General features: G+C 44.1%; 2 protein-coding genes across 9 annotated transcripts in view; one reads left to right on the forward strand and one right to left on the reverse strand.

Annotated features, from left to right (window-relative positions):
* LOC146348229 (phosphatidylinositol 3-kinase regulatory subunit alpha-like) overlaps nt 1-516 on the forward strand; it is a 138,767-nt gene extending 138,251 nt beyond the window's left edge. For 2 of the 3 annotated variants that reach the window (XM_084852633.1, XM_084852636.1), the window contains one exon: nt 5-490. In XM_084852633.1, coding sequence (XP_084708759.1) covers nt 5-149 — 145 coding nt within the window. In that variant the 3' untranslated portion in view covers nt 150-490. Of the gene's footprint in view, nt 1-4 lie in introns of all 3 variants that reach the window. The other variant, XM_084852634.1, reaches the window with a different exon arrangement.
* Nucleotides 1-15,910, reverse strand: part of LOC146348231 (uncharacterized) — a 226,216-nt gene that overhangs the window by 36,371 nt on the left and 173,935 nt on the right. Inside the window, exon 1 of one of the 6 annotated variants that reach the window (XR_014790567.1) lies at nt 4,163-4,245. The exons of the other annotated variants lie outside the window; for them this stretch is intronic. The gene's annotated coding sequence lies outside the window, so the exon portion shown is untranslated. Of the gene's footprint in view, nt 1-4,162; nt 4,246-15,910 lie in introns of those variants that run through there. 6 annotated transcript variants of the gene reach the window in all.

Raw genomic sequence — 15,910 nt, forward strand, 5'->3', positions numbered from 1 at the left:
ATAGCATGGAGGTGAATCCTGAGCATCATGTGAAGATCATTGAGGCTCTCATTGTAGCTGGTGGAGTGTGTGAGATCCAGGCAGCACCAGGTAGGAAATCCCTCAAAGCACTGCCATCCAAAAACAATGGGTTGAAGAGACTGGGCTGACTGTATTTGGGTTTTGTGATCAACAGTATGGAGCAACTGAGCACAGGTGTTTGCCATGTGACTGTCTGTAACATGCATTTGATTCACTGTGCACCTAAGGGCTGTGCTTGGGACACATAAATTACCTTGACCTTCCTGTGATATGACTGCTATTGTTGCTGTTAATGCTGTGAACATTATTGCTGGTTTTATTCTTGGCTTCTATTGTTTTTATGTTTTTATCACTTTTAATATTTTAACTGTTTTTATGTATTTTATTGCTGTAAGCTGCCTTGGGAGGGCTTCTGCCTTGAAAGGCGGCCAAGAAATACTTTAAATAAATAAAATAATTAAATTAAGTGACCCTAAGCCTTTAAGGAATGGCAGGAAAGAAAGTCTGCAGCGTGCTTTCCTTTTGGTGTGAGGAGTTTCCTTGTGTTTCACTAGCTGCTTGGATGTTCAGCTGGGTTTTTTGGATTGCTTTTCCTTGGATTTGTACACATGGAATGCATGTGGCCACGGCTAGTGCTATTCATAAGTAATACTATTCTATTGTTATAGCAGGGAATGATGGGGGAAATGAGCAGCTCTCCCTTACTGGTATGAGACATCCTGGAAGCTTTGCATCAACATCCCCTGCTGTCAGTTCAACACTTTGGCACTAAACTGGAACCAAAGAAAGTAGCTAGGGAGAGGCCCAGAAAGAAGAAGATAATCGTCCGCTCAGTTTGCTGGCAGAAAGCTGGTTACATGGACTGCAGCCTTGGTGCTGATGCCAGGCTGATTTGCTTTCCTGATTTAGACTGCTATGATATACAGGGAACTAGTGCAGAATTGGCACCTATGTGTGTGTAAGGCAGAGTCTGGATGTTCATAAAATGTATTGCTGCATCAAATCTTTGCAAGTAAATGTTTTTGCTTTGCAAATAGGACTTCTGAGTAGGGACTGACTGACTGACTCACCCATGCCCAGCTTCTCTGGGCACTCACTGAAACACTGCTGCTGCCCCCCCCTGCTCGCAGCACCGCACAAACTTCATCATGGCCTGGCAAGTGCCTAATGAAGCCGCAGGGCTCCCCATCCTCCTAGCGAGCCGCCATTGTGCGCAACAATGGTGGCTTGGGTGCTTCCAGGTAGGTAATGTTGCATAATTGGTGGCCATAAAGGGCCCATTTGAATAACATTACAGGCGTAATGCTACCAATTATGAAACATTACGTACCCAGAAGTGCCTGAACCGCCATTGCTGCACACAGTGGTGGCTCGCTAGAAGGGCAGAGCAGCTGCCAGGTGCTCGCCAAGCTGCAGGGCACTCACCAAGTGGGTCCACGAGCGCCCCACAGTTTGGCGAGCAGGGTCCAGGAGGGCAGGTGAGGGGGAGTCCATTGGACTCCACACACCCGATGGATTCTCGTGACATTCCTACTTCTGAGGCCCCCGAAATGTTCCCTGAAACCTCCCCTGGTCACCATTTGTATTGATTTTCACAGTCTGTTTGTAAGTCTGAACAGCTGCTGCTGCAGTGCCATTATTTTTCAAACCATGATCTTCTTGCTATCTATGTGATCTCAGCCTGTTGGAGATCACATAGCCAGCATGATGATGCCTTATATACAGTTAGTCTTGCCTATGTGACAATATCACAAAGTCAATTCAGAGTGACAGTAAAGTTTTCTGTCTTCACTCTGAATTAGCTTCAGGACAATACCAATCAGATGTGGCTATGTAGCATCATGAGATAATCATAGTAGCGACATGTTCTGCAATTGCTTGGGATTATGTAGCTCACAAGAACAATTGGATCTGGCTAAGTGATCATGCTGTGAGCTGGAAACATTGCCCTGACTCTGAATGTGCGGTGAGGATGGAATCATGCTGCAAACACTTTGAGCTCTGTTTGCAGCTCCCCAATAAAATTGCTGAAGTGGGGGCACATTTCAGAAGGGGAAAAGTGTTCACCAAAGCCCCTCACCCTCAGTTTCAGCTCTAATAAAATGCACTCCAAAATCTTAAAAACTAAGGACAGATATGCCCTTGGATGCAATAAGTCAGAGGGGACTATTCTGACATCAGCTACTACACTGCAGACTGACCAAGCATAGGTATTGTAATTAGAGGTGAACCAGAATAGCCCTTTTAGTTTCGTTTTTGATTTGTTGTTCTAAAAAAGCACCTCCATTTTTGTGTGTGTGTGTTCAACTGCCCCATCAAAATTTTGCCTATTTTTTTACTTGAGTCCTGGACACTAGAAGAAAAGACGGAAAAGTCCTCAAAGGCTGGTTTTTAAGGCTGTAGGGAACTGTATAGTCCCTGAAGTAACTCACAGGCTAGCCCATGTAACTGTAGACAGGGCTGGGAATGGGCTACGATGAAAGGTTCTCCCTCATTGAACATGCAGATTGCAAAGCCACAATCAAAACTTATGAAAATTTGGTTCAGCTATAATTGTAATGATGTAAGGAACAGCAGCACACACCTGGCTGACTCTATTGTATATCTATTGTTATCCTAGACCCTCATTGGGTGGGAGGCAAGGGCTCTTTTTTTATATATACTGGACCAGAGTGACCATCTGACCTGCATCTCCAGGGGGCTGACTTCACAAGCGATTTGAAGTCAGAGCAGTCTGAATTCCTTTGTGACAGATGACGCCATCACCAATGTGCTGCCAACCAGCCTCTTCTCTCTTGAAAAGCTACATTTTCTGAAACTCCTTTTACTCTTTTTTTACGGAAAGAGGCTCCCTGGCAGTTTTACCACAGTGTGCCATGTCCCCCCTGCATTAAATCCTGGGCGTGCCTCTGTGACCTGGCATTGATATAGTCAAGGGGGTGGGACACCCCATTTCCTCTTGTTTCCCCAGCAGAAATAGTTTTTCCCATTGAGAAAATCCCCAGGAGCAGAGCAGCGACCCCTCATATTACCACAGTAGTGGGGATACTCATTCACCTTAGCTAGCCTGCTTTTAATCTTTAACATATCCCCCTTTCTGTGCGTGTTTACTCAGAAGTAAGAAATAAATTTCACTCCCCTGCAGTGAAAGGGTTAAAGGCTAACTTTACTAACTCGCCCTAAAGCACTCTCTCGCTTCTGCTTTGCTCTCTTAAACCACTATTGCAATGTTGTGCTTCTTTTGTTCTGTAGTTTCTCTGATGTAAAGTCATTTCTCCAGTGTTATGTAAAGTCACTTCTCTGCTTTATTGCTTTATCGTAGTAATTATCTTTAGGGTTTATGGGAGTTTCTCATTGTGAGCAGGGAGAAGGAGAACGGGAAAAGGGGGGGTTGGAAGCAATAGGCAAAAGTGCACACATGGGGGAAAATGGGGTGGGAGCAATAACTCCGGGGCAGATTGCTGGAATGCAGTGAAATTGGAGTGGGGGGAAAGCTCTCAGGGAGAGCCTTCAGATGCTGCACTGGAGAGCTGGGGATTTTGGCTTCTTCAGGGAAAACTGCACACATGGGGAAAATTAGTTGCTCTCCATCCACAATAATGTAGTAGCAGGGGGAGCCTGGACAGGGATGGGAAACAGGCCGCTCTCATTGGCTGAGCAGCCTTTGCCAGTTTGATGACATTCAGTTCTACTCCCCCCCACCCCACCCCACCCAGAAGTATGTTCCTTTCAAGCGCTGTGTGACCCCTGAAAACCAGATTTTAAAGGTATGCTACACTCGGCTTATCTTGCTTCTTGTGTCCCTGATGGACCAAAGCCGATTCCATGAAAATCCAGGCAATACTCCAACGTGCTTCTAATTCCGTTGTCATGAAGATCCCCCCCCCCAGGTCAAGGTTAGTAGCAGTCTCTTGAGGAAGCCTTGTTAAAACACAATTATGTGGCTTTGCTAATGTACTTCCTCTCATAGGCATGTTTCTGATAATCACAGAGGAAGGGAGTAGATGAACCCTGGGGGATAAGCACCCAACTGTCAGTTTCCATGCTTGCTTTCATGGCTCGGGTGCCCTCCCCCTTTCTGGCAAACCAGAAGGCGGTCACCCTGCCTGGGGCAAGGATGGAAGATCCACATTTGCCTCACCTTCTTGTCTTTGTCCATGGTCATTAGCTTGATCAGCAGCACAGCTGGCAGCTGGGGATGGTTTAATTGCTCTTCAGGGAATTGCTGAGGTGATGTTACAGGAACGCCTTTGGTGAGGGTTGACTTTGGGAAGGGTCCAACACACGGAAGGGAAGGGAAGGGGAAGGGAAGTTGTGTTGCTGTATTTTCCAGCTCACTGTTTGCTCACATGAGGTTTATTGGCAGAAGGGACGGCTCCTGATCCTGTTTGCATTTATCATCTGACCAGCAAGGTTTAGCAAGGTTATGAAGAGGTATTTCTTGAGGCAAATGACAGGACTCTGGCTTTTCCCCATGAGCAACCATATCCTGAAGCCCCACTGATTCATTGCCTTGCTAGAGAATAGGTTTATCAGTACAGGTGTAACTTTCAGATGTATCAAATAAACTTGCTTGACCTATGAATTTCTGATCAGAGGTTTTCCCAGACACAGGCATTGTTTCCAGTGCTTAAAGTTGTGAATTTAGCTAGACTAAACCATCCTGTGTGAAAACAATTAAGTAATACAGTAAGGAAACATTCCTCTGTCCAGAAGGAATTAATTACTAGCACTGGTGACTTCTGGGTAATCTCTATTTGCAAAAGCAGAAAATCGAGTGCACTGCATTAAATAAAAACAATAAAATAACTACCGGATATTATTTTCTTATCACTGGTGATATTTGGTTGAATATATGATACCTATGAGAGGTTAATCCTTGTTCATTTTATTATTAACCTACCATAAGAGAAAAGAATTCAGCCAACATTTTTCCAGTTTATGCTGCAGCAGACTGCACTGTGGACAAGCCCTCAGATCAACAGTAGGTAAATCTTTGCTTGTGGAAACTTTGTAAAATGAAGCCACAGGGGGCTGAAGTGAAGAATGAGGCTGCCTCCTGAGATGGTACAATTCAAGGGGCACAGCAATGCTGAAACTGGAACATGAGGTTGGCTCTCAGAACTATTGGCATGGTTGTTTGTTCCCTAGGTGAACTGAAGAGTATTTCATTTCATTTATTTATTTCAAATATTTATATGTGGCTTTTCCAGTAAAAACAGCCTCGGAGTATGCCCCATAATCCTCTGCAACAACATAAGTTCTAGGACACACTCAGTTTCTGCTCTTACCTTGCTCAATCCTACCATGCTGAGGGTAGCTAAAATTCCTGACCCTAACTAATTCCAGATGTTTTAGTAGAGATTCTACAATGCAGCTGATTGACTCAGCGTTGAGCCATTATAAGTTCCTAATATAAGCAAGACTTGAATCAGCAGTTTTGGTCTAGTTTAATCAGTTCAATTTAAGAGTTTATCTGCATGAGGTTATACAAGAGTTCATGAAAGTGGATGTGTGCATTTACTTGTGGCATTTATTTTTTCAGGTTCAATCTTCATTTAAGAGTTCCTTACAGGTTTGCAGTGCCTGGTACACAGACATGTTTTGCTTTGGCCATGTACATCTTGATTATAAGGGGGGGAGGGGGCGGTAACTATTAAACTCTTGCTATGGAAGAGAGAAAAAGTTTGGACGTTGACTCTGTAATTGCGAAAGATGCTTATATTAACCCTAAACCCTTATACTTACATTAACCCTAAATGCACCCAGAAATAACTATGTATGTACTTTCTAAGTCATTCAGACAAAATCTCTGCTGCAGTTCACTTCTGTCTGATGGATGTTGGCTCACATTGTATATAATGCTTTTATTTCTGGTTATCTGCTCCTAGCATTCCTGGGTCCCTATTAAAGCTTGAAGCCAAATAATTGGCTGGTAGATTTATATCACTATGTGAAACTCAGCTCTGACTTTTCCCTCTCTTAGTTCCTCCTTGTCCCAGTGCCTGCATCCTAAAGCCAACTTCTTCTTCACCTACCCTTCCCTCGGGTTCCTGTTTCTCAGGTTCCATTGCCTACTCCACACCTTTCTTTCATCTGCCTTATTTCTGAGTACCCTGCCCCTCAGCCTCTCTACTTCTTGGGATAGTTTTTCAATCTTTATTCTGCCCGATATAGATACGTTCCATTGGGTTTGTATGAGAATTGAATCCCAAATACACAATTTCCCCTGCTCTCATTAAACCTGAACTGCAGACATTTGGACATCTTTGTGCCCTGAGCATATGAAGTGTTTTTGATAATTCCAAGCCATTGCAGCAACTCAGGCAGCCAGTATCAGGGACTTCACTGCCATAGCACAATATGAAATAGATTGCTTTGAACCTTTCTGAGGCATCTCAACTGTCTAGTAGGAATCCACAGATGTGATTTAGTTTCCTCCTCCTTTAGACAAAAAAATCACTTGAGAGAACCGCATATTCATGTACCATGAATATTAAACGAGTATATTTAAACAAGTATATATTTTTTCTCTTTCCACATCATTTGAAGAACAAGTCTTCTATTTACCACAAATATATTTATTGTGCAACTAGTATAAGCATCAAGTGCCCAATCATACCCACAGAAGGGGTGTGGGGGGCAGAAAATGATCATTCTCATAGGCCACAGACTGATTCTATGTGTAGGAGACAGTGCAATCCTATACTCAGTAGTATACTCCTATACTCAGTAGTAAGTCCACTGAGTTCAATGGGGCTTTCTCCCAGATGCGTGTATAGGATTGCGGTTTCTGTCATTTGAAGTGGTCCGAAGCCAATTTGCATACTTTCCATTTGTTTCCTATATTGTGGTAGCAGACTGTGAAGTTTTTATTCACTGAAATGGGAATAGTTGGACAAGTATTTGCAGATGATTGCTTGCAGAATTGTGTCCGTCCTACAGCCAGCATTCTGGAATGATGCCTCCAGAAATAACAAACCCAGTTCACTTACATTCATATGAGTACAACGTGAAGGAATGGCAGCAAAGCTTGCTAAGATGATGTGGAAAGTGTTAGCACACAACTGCTTCATCTTGTGCACTAACAAAATGCATCTGAAGACATGTCCTCTCACATTTTCATGCTTTAACACAAAACCATAATTGTTAGATGCCAAGAAAGAAGATAGCCATGTTACGCAGGTTAATCTATGTTCTTCCTCTAGGATGACACCCTCTGGATCTTTTATTCTGTCATATTATTTTTTTAATTTCTATTCTTTTTTGTCCAGATATAGGCATCTTGAAAGTGGCTAACACCTCCACACACACACACACACACACACACGTTACAATGAAGCATAATCTGCAGCCAAAGTGACTGCTTCGTATTTCTTCATGGTGAGGCCAGCCTCAACCACCATTCGAAGTATCTGCATGGGGAACCTACATGGGCCATACAAGGAGTTCCATTTGGTTTTTGGTACTCAGATGGCACTGAGGGGAAAAGCCATGCAGAAATGTGAATATGCAGTGTTAAACAAAGCAGCAGCATCTATGCAAAGTTATAGAAAGCAGTAGGGCTTCATTTTCCATGGGACTGAAATCCTAAAACTGTATCTCAGAACTCACCTGTAAGGAAGTGAGGCAATTAAATTCTAGATTCCATCCACCAATCTCATTCCCACTGTCTCCACTGCTAGGGAATGTGTCTTGGCCAGTTCATTCCCATTTCTCCTTGGGTTCTGCTTTGCATTTCTGATTTTCCAGCCTCATACTCCAAGGGCCTTTTCACACTATTTGCTTCTTCTCACAATACATATGCAGTTGTTACTCAGTTTTGGGAGGAGATGCAGACATCATTCCCAGTGATCAAGTGTTGTGGTTTAAATGGTAGAAAGAAACAGTTCCCTTCCCCACCTCATACTCCACCCCAGGTAACATGACCATTAAAGATACCAATGCTTTGTGGACTGTGATTGCACATATTTTCATGGACTTCTGTTGGTTGTAGCATCATTAGGAGCAACATAGCTCCCATGCCCTTTTGCTTAACGTGTGTGTGTGTATTCATTTATTATTATAGATGTTTACCTTCTGTTATAGCTGACCTCTCCTTTGCTGTACCATTTCAGCATAGGATCCCTTACCTCTTCATTTAATGAAAGAAAACTGGCAAACATCAGTGAGGCGACCTCCTCTCCCTGAAACAACATCAGCTATTTCATGAAACATTTGTCTCCTTCCTTCTCCTCGATGTGGCTTTTTTTTTCATTCTTTGAAAGCTGTGCACTCCCCCACTGGAATATACATCTCTTCTATAAATATAAATGTATTTTTTTAAAAGCAACTGTCCTAGTGGAGTAAATTTGTCCCTCAGGGCCAGCCCTACCATTAGGCAGAATGAGGTGGTAAGGGGCAGGGAGTGGCGGTGAGGTGTCTGGGGACAGAGCTGTATGTGCCATGTGAATTGTGTTGCAACTGCATATGCTTGCCTGCTGCCCTCAGGTGCAGTGGAGGAGACTGCTTTAGGTGGCTTCTGGACATGGAATGGGGGAGGGGGCATCTTGTCCTTTGCCTCAGACAGCAAAACGTCTTGGGCTGGTCCTGGTCCTCCCCTTCCCCTTCTATTATGTGGGGAAATAATATAACTCTACTGATGCTGAATCTATGAGAGGACAAGTATAGCAGTAAAAGGAAAGTGCGGGTTTTTAATTCTCGGCCCAGAGATGTACTGTGTCTCTCACCTCTTAGTCATCCCACAGCCATGTAATATGCACATGTGTTCCTTCTGGTAAATCCTCATAAATCAACTGTGCCAGCCTCTAAGTCACATTTATTGCTCTACTCAGAGCTCTCACCAATCCATTAAGCAATGTCAGTATGTGTTTTTTTCTTTCCAGTTCAGCCATGTGTTAGGAAATCACAGCTCTTTTCTTTTTTCAATATACGTGGTATATTATTGTGCCTGAAATGAGGTTGAGAGGCATTTTTTTAATATGACCCCCTTATACGTTTGCTGGAAAATATGTTTAGAACAGAAGTTAGGAAGCAGGCAGAAAGAGTCAGTCAATTTGTTCGTATTCACATTGGTGTGAATTTGCACAGGCTTCTTAGGAAGCTGCCTTATACTGAGTCAACCTATTGGACCATCTAGCTCAATACTGTCTAGACCAAGGGTTCTCAAACTTTCTACCCCCAGGGCCCACTTGAGAGAGTGAAAATGACTGAAGCTCACCAGTCACAAAATAGTGACAGATGGAGGTGGAGTTTGGCATAATCAGCTGGCAATTTCTGATAATAATTGTATATTGATATCTAATCCCTCTTTGAAAATCACTGAATTCTTTGCTGTGGCTATTTCCATGTAGCAGGGCGTTCCATAATTCCACTTCCCTCAAGTTAAAGTACAGACCTTTGCTCTGGATGTAGCATTAATCATCCTCCCCATTTCAGGAAGAATTTGCTGATCCAGAGGCTCCAAGTTTGGATTTCCAACATGGTGCCCACCAGACCCCCTGCCTCTCCTGATTTTAATTTTATTTCTTCAGATTACTATACCTTTTTTTTTTTTTAACAAGGAGCCTGCAATATTGCAAAGCAAAGTGTTTATTCAGGTTCAAACATTTTATTTGGGTTCAAAAGAGTGGTTTTGTATTTTGGAGCTCAGGATCCCCCACCCCCACATCTGCCTTGTACTTAACTTCTTGGCCTTGTTATTTTTCTGTTACTCTCACCAGTTTACCTTCTGGAAAATGAGTGTTTTGTAGCTGGCCGTGCATACCATGGCAGCCATTTTATGAATGAGTAAACCCCTCCATGGCAGCCATTCTGTGAGAGTGCCCATGCCACTCTCTCAAAATTTCAAGTATGCCCATCAACCCAAAAAGGTTAGGGACCCCTGTTCTAGGTAGAGAAAACTGTTCATTTTATATTGTTTTTTTCCTCCCCCATATGCCTCTCAAAGTCTTCTTGCCCATCTCTTGCCATTCTCTCCATTTTCTTTCACACTTAACTTGCACCCTATCCCCAATTGCCCATTTCTTTCATCTCTCCCTCCTGCTGCTTTTACATTCATTTCCTCCTATAACAGCTTTCCTCTCTTATTCTCTTCTTGATTCCCAGTTTTTTATTATTGGTTGTTCTTGTTGTTGCTGTTATTGTTAATATGAATATTAGGCTTGCCCTCTAGCCAACTCTCACTGCCATACCTGACTGTGCACTGTGCATGGGGTAGCCATGGCACAAGGCAGTCAAGCAAAGAGGCACTGGGCAGTCTGCAGCACTGAGAGCCACTTGTGGGTCCCAATCCACAGTTTGAGAAACAGGTCTACTCCACTGACTGTCAGCAGCTCTCCAGGTTTTCAGAGAGGAGTCTGGAAATGGCAGTGATTGTACCTGGGGCCTTCCGAATGCAAAGCACCTGTTCTACTCTTGAAGATTCCTATGATAGGGAAGACATCTACATTTATGAAAAGTTAACCCTGGACATACAGCAAATTGGACAAGCCTGTGCTCTTCATTTCTTTCATATCTTTCTCCAGGGGCCAATCTACATTGCACTCGCCATCGCAATGAATTCGGTGTCCTGTTGGGTTAAACGCTCTCGCATTAAAACGTGATTATTCACACTCACCCATTTTCCCCATTGCAGTGCGTCATTGAATGCGCGAGCTTGGTTCACACACGAGCGCTGTGCTGTTTTCCTGCTGTTTTCCTGCGTGCACTTGTCTGATCTCGGATGCTAAGCAGGGTCGGCCCCGGTCAGTAGTTGGATGGGTGACCGCCTGGGAATCAGGCTTCCTGCATTGAGCAGGGGGTTGTTCTATCCCTTCAAATGAGACTAAGTTTTACCCCCTCCTATCCCCCACTCCGGATGTTTTTTTTAAAATTAAGGTGTTATCCTCGCAGAATCAGGGCTTCTCTGCGATGTTTTTTTTTCTAATTCAGGCATGATCTTCGAAGATTCGAAGTTGTGAAGCTTCACAACTTCGATTCTTCGAAGATCATGCCTGAATTAGAAAAAAAAATGGTATAGGGTGCTGCAGACTGCCCAGTGCCTCTTTGCTTGACTGCCCTGTGCCATGGCTACCCCATGCACAGTGCACAGTCAGGTATGGCAGTGAGAGTTGGCTAGAGGGCAAGCCTAATATTCATAATAACAACAACAACAAGAACAACCAATAAAAATTGCGGAGAAGCCCCGATTCTGCTGTGCTGCTTCACTGCCCTAAGGCAAACAAAAAAGGTACAGCAGATAGTGACTCTCATGAAGGTCAGCCAGGGGGCAGGACTAGCTCTAGGAACTTCTGATCCATCCACTTTGAACTTTCATCCTCTTCACAGGGCATGTGGAGTGGAAGAGGCTTAGGAATCATCCACAGTATCTTTGGTGCCTGGCCAGCAGGAACAGGACTTACCTGGCTGCAGCACCCCTTCTTGATTCCCAGTTTTTTATTATTGGTTGCAGCACCCCTGCAGGATGAAGCAGATGCAACAGGACTTCTCTCTTCCTCACTGGCCCTCACCTATCTTCTTGGTGGACAGCCAGGATTCTTACTCCAGCCATTAACAATTGCAGCTAGTGCTGCAGCGGAGCTCCCCATCTGGGCACTCACCTGCCTGTTACCTTCTCTCTCTCTCTCTCTCTCTCTCTCCCCCCCCCCCAGCCTAAAATCCTGCATTTAAAATGGAGCTTTCTGCTTCGATTTTAAATGCAGGATCACAACGATTCCCTTTTTCATGTGCTTCTTTTCCCCCCACCCCCTTCCCCCTCCTTCTTCCCATATCTGAGTCTTCCATTATCTTTCATTGACCTCACCCCTCTTCTTGCCACTTTTACCCTTTTCACGGAGGAAACTGAAGCAGAACACAGTGGGGTAATTTGATAGCTTATTCTCTGCGATCTATTTAAAAATGGAACAAGGGCATTTAGTGCAGGGGACGCCTTGGCCATGTAAAGAGCCCGCAAACTTCTGTGAAGGAGCAATCTCAATTGCAGGACAAAAGCTCCATGTGAAGAAAGCCCATCTCCCCCCCCCCCCGCCCCGGCTTGTGCTGCAACTGGCTCAAGGCTTTTTCTGTTCCCTGGTATCATAAAGCAAGACTTGAATAAACATAAGCAGAGAACAATCACTGTACAGCAACTCCAGGCACTCCTTAGTCATAGGGAAGGTGTTTCAAAGGGCCTGCCTGGCACATGCAAACTATTACAGACAGCCCTGTAGATATGAAAAATTGGATCTGATCCTAATTCTGTTCCAGGCTCGAGCACTGGGAAATGTAAATTCACTGTAAAAAAAGGAAAATAAAACAATTCCAAGTTTCTAGTTCCAGTTCTAACATGTAAAGCAGACAGAGACATGAGCCATCTAGAGTCAAGGTGGGGGGAGGGTTGTTCCTGGCTTTGTTGCTGACTCACTGTGTAACCTTGGCTTGCCCTTTTAACCTTCTGTATAAATTATGGGATACTCTTCTTCTCATTTCCATCATATCTTAGTGGTGTGAGGCTTCATTCCATATTTGTAAAGTTCTTTGGAGACCATGGATGGTTGTGGAGGTGCTATATATAAAGTTTGTGTAGTTAATATTAGAATGAGAAGTGGAGGCCCTAACCACTTTGCCATATCCTGTCCTATTCCCACATGCACCCTCATCCCACATTAAGTCTTGCCTTGTAATTAAACCTATGTGAAATAGCTATAAATACCTTGCAATAACACCAAGTCCTCTGTGCAAATACCATATAAATAGGAGTCAATAGATGATAATAGGAGAAATGAGAACATGACCTTGCTTTGACACAAAAGTAAAGCAGCCTTTTAACACAGATTTTTGCACCCTCTTTTGGAAAAGAGGAACTGGTCTGTATTTGGTAACACTGACATGTCTCTGGGGCCCCAATCTAGTCCTCCAGGGGTTCCCCAGGCTGCCGTACCCCCTTCCCTTCGCCTTACCACTTCCCCCTGGCTGTCGATCGTTTGGTAGTTTACCAGCTTTTGTACAGCTTTTTCCCCCTTCTAAAAGGTTGAAATGCCTCTCCTAAGGCTTAGTTACTGGCAGTAAATGCTTTAAGCTAAAATATACTGGTATTTTTGGCCCCACCCATTTTGCCTTCAGTCCCTCCTACCACTGGAATGTGGCTCCCAAGAGCCTCTCCAAAATGGGATGCAGCCCTCTGGCTGGAAGAGGTTCAACACACTTGATGTATGTAACGAACAGAGCGTTCTATATACTCCCAAGTCATTTATGGCCTATTCATACAACCACACTGGTGTGCTGGCACTGTGAGTCTCACTGATCTGTGCCAAATTCCGCATGAAGCAATTGTGCCATCCCTTTGCCACAAGAATATGTCACAATTAAGCTCAGATCCCCATACAATCCATGACCAGCAGCTTTTATAATAGGTTGAGCTGGCAAGCAGGGAGCACATGCTGGGGCAGTCCCATGACTGCTTCACCACATGTTGAACTCTGCACAGAGATGCTGAGCTCATGTTTGCCACATGTAAGTCAGGTCATGTGAATTTGATGCTTGACCCAAAAGGGAGTCATGTGCCACACTCCAGATTAAAGTCGATTGCATATAAGGGACAGTCCAGCTCCACTTTGAACCATTTCTCACATGGGGCACAGTGAGAAGGGAGTCTGTGTGGAAGAATGGATAGAAATACCAGCTTATGTAAATGTGGGTGACATCATCCTTTCTCCTGGTGCTATTTATAACTAATTTACTCCCCTTTGCTTTATTATCTTTCCACAAGCTCTTTCTCCACCGGCATTTAGCATCTCAGTTGGCAAGCAGCGGCCAGCTACATGATACGGCAGGAAGCTTTTTCTCTTGATGCTGAAGAAGGTGAGGGAAGGAGGAAGAAAACATTGCATGTGTGAGGGTGGGGTTGCGAATATGTTCTGTGGGATCCTGGTGTGTGTCTGGGTTGGGGGGGAGTTTGTGACTCTGTCATGGATCCCAGGGCTTGTCAAGAGAGCAACTGCTAGGTACAGTAGGAGCTGGAAGTCAGGAGAGCAGTTCTGAATTAACATGACCGTAGAATTTAGATGCAATCCCATCTACCTATTAGTTTGTCCTGCTTTTGAAGCCTGGTCAAAAGTCTGCCCTACATAGGTCAAAACATAACAGATACAAAATAGATAAGACATTTTGATTAGTCCAAAAAAACCATCACACCTACACTGTACAATTTGGTGGCTAAGGCAGAGTGAATGCAATGTGGCTTTAAGCACCATAATGATGAGTAGTTATTATACCCCACAATAGGTGTTGTGATTCCCCTTCTCCTTTTCTTCCAGTTCCCACACAAAATCACCCTCCTCCTTCCTTTCTCCAGAACTTCCTTCCTGTCATTTCTCAGAATCTCTTCTGCCACCAACAACACATTTTTTTCTTCCAGTGTCTGCTCAAAATGCACCTCTTCTCTGTCTCAAGAACATTCTTCCTATCCGTTGCTCAGATCCATCTCTCTAGCTGAAAAAGGGCAAAAATACTGATGGTTTCAAAGAAAAAGGGGCAAAAAAAAAAAAAAAAGTTAGGTGTCAAGAAAAAGCTGGTATGGATGGTAAGAAGGCCCGTAGTGGTAGAGAAACCCAGGGAAAGAAGGTAGCTAAAATAGAAACTCTGGTTTAGAGAGACAAAGTTGCTTTGTATTTACTCTGCAATGATGTTGACGTTGCCTAGTAAAACAAAAAATTTAGAGAGAAGAGGGACAGGGTAGTGCCTTCAAAATCTATACCAGCCTTCCCCAACTACAACTCCCATTGGCAATGCTAGCTGAGGATTGTAGGAGTTGTAATCCAACATAACTGGAGGGCACCAGCTTGGAGAGGACTGATCTATACCCATGCTACTGTTCTGCCTTCTCTGAGTCCAGTATGACCATAATGTTGTGCTTCCATCAACATTTCAGCCAGGGCTGTGTTTCCACCAGCAATTTACTCCAACCTGCCTGTGCTGTGGGGTCTCTGTGTTTCCATGACATCGTGGCCATTCAGCCCCAGGGTTGTATTTTATTGCTGAAAAACCACTTCTTCTGAGACTGCTTATAATCTGACTTTTCCTGGTTATGGCGGCTCCATTACTGACCTGTTTCCACAATCGCTCTGGGTTCACTGTCTTAGCTGTGCCCATGGGGTGTGTAGCCCGGCCTTTGTGGGTGTGTCGCTCTGACCTCGGTGGCCCAACCCTTTCCCTCCCTGATTTCTGGAAGTTTCATTGCCCTTTTGGAGCAGGATGTCAAGGGACCAACATTTAAAACATCATTGAAAATACAGCCCATGACCCCAGTCAAGGGGTGTTTTCTCCCATTGTAGTGAATGAGGCTTACCCTGTCAGTGACCACAGAAATTACAAAGAAGCCCCTCAATTGACATGGCACATATCAAAGCCCGCAGTTCTTAAAATGGATTAAGTGTGATCTTGAGGTTTTGGTCCATTGCCTTAGGACATAACTCCTTCACAGCTTCCAAATAGAGATCCTGCGTGTTAAAATGGAGGCTGGTTTCGGTCTCTTTCCCACAACTAACCCATTAGTGTCTCCTCAGAAGTAACTCCCATTGCTGTGGATAAGGCTGAGATTCCCACTCAATTGAAATGGCACACATTAAAGCCCAATCGCTTAAATGCATTTAAGCAACCAAGCAAGGCTCCAATGAATTGCCTTAGGTTGAAAGTACTTAGCAGCTTCATTATAGCTATCCTGAGGGTTACAATGGGGGCTGGATTCTGTCTTTGGGCCGATCTACATTGCGTCTGCTAGCGCATCGAATTCGGTAGATTGGCGAGGTAAATGCCATCGCATTAAAACGTGATTATCCACACTCACCCTGTTTCCCCATTGCAGTACTTCATCAAATGCCCAGGCATGGTTCACACGCAAGCGCTGTGCTGT

This window comes from Heloderma suspectum, chromosome 4 (assembly GCF_057233095.1).
Source record: "Heloderma suspectum isolate Gila_16-S chromosome 4, 16-S_ref, whole genome shotgun sequence".
In the NCBI taxonomy this organism is placed as follows: domain Eukaryota; kingdom Metazoa; phylum Chordata; class Lepidosauria; order Squamata; family Helodermatidae; genus Heloderma; species Heloderma suspectum.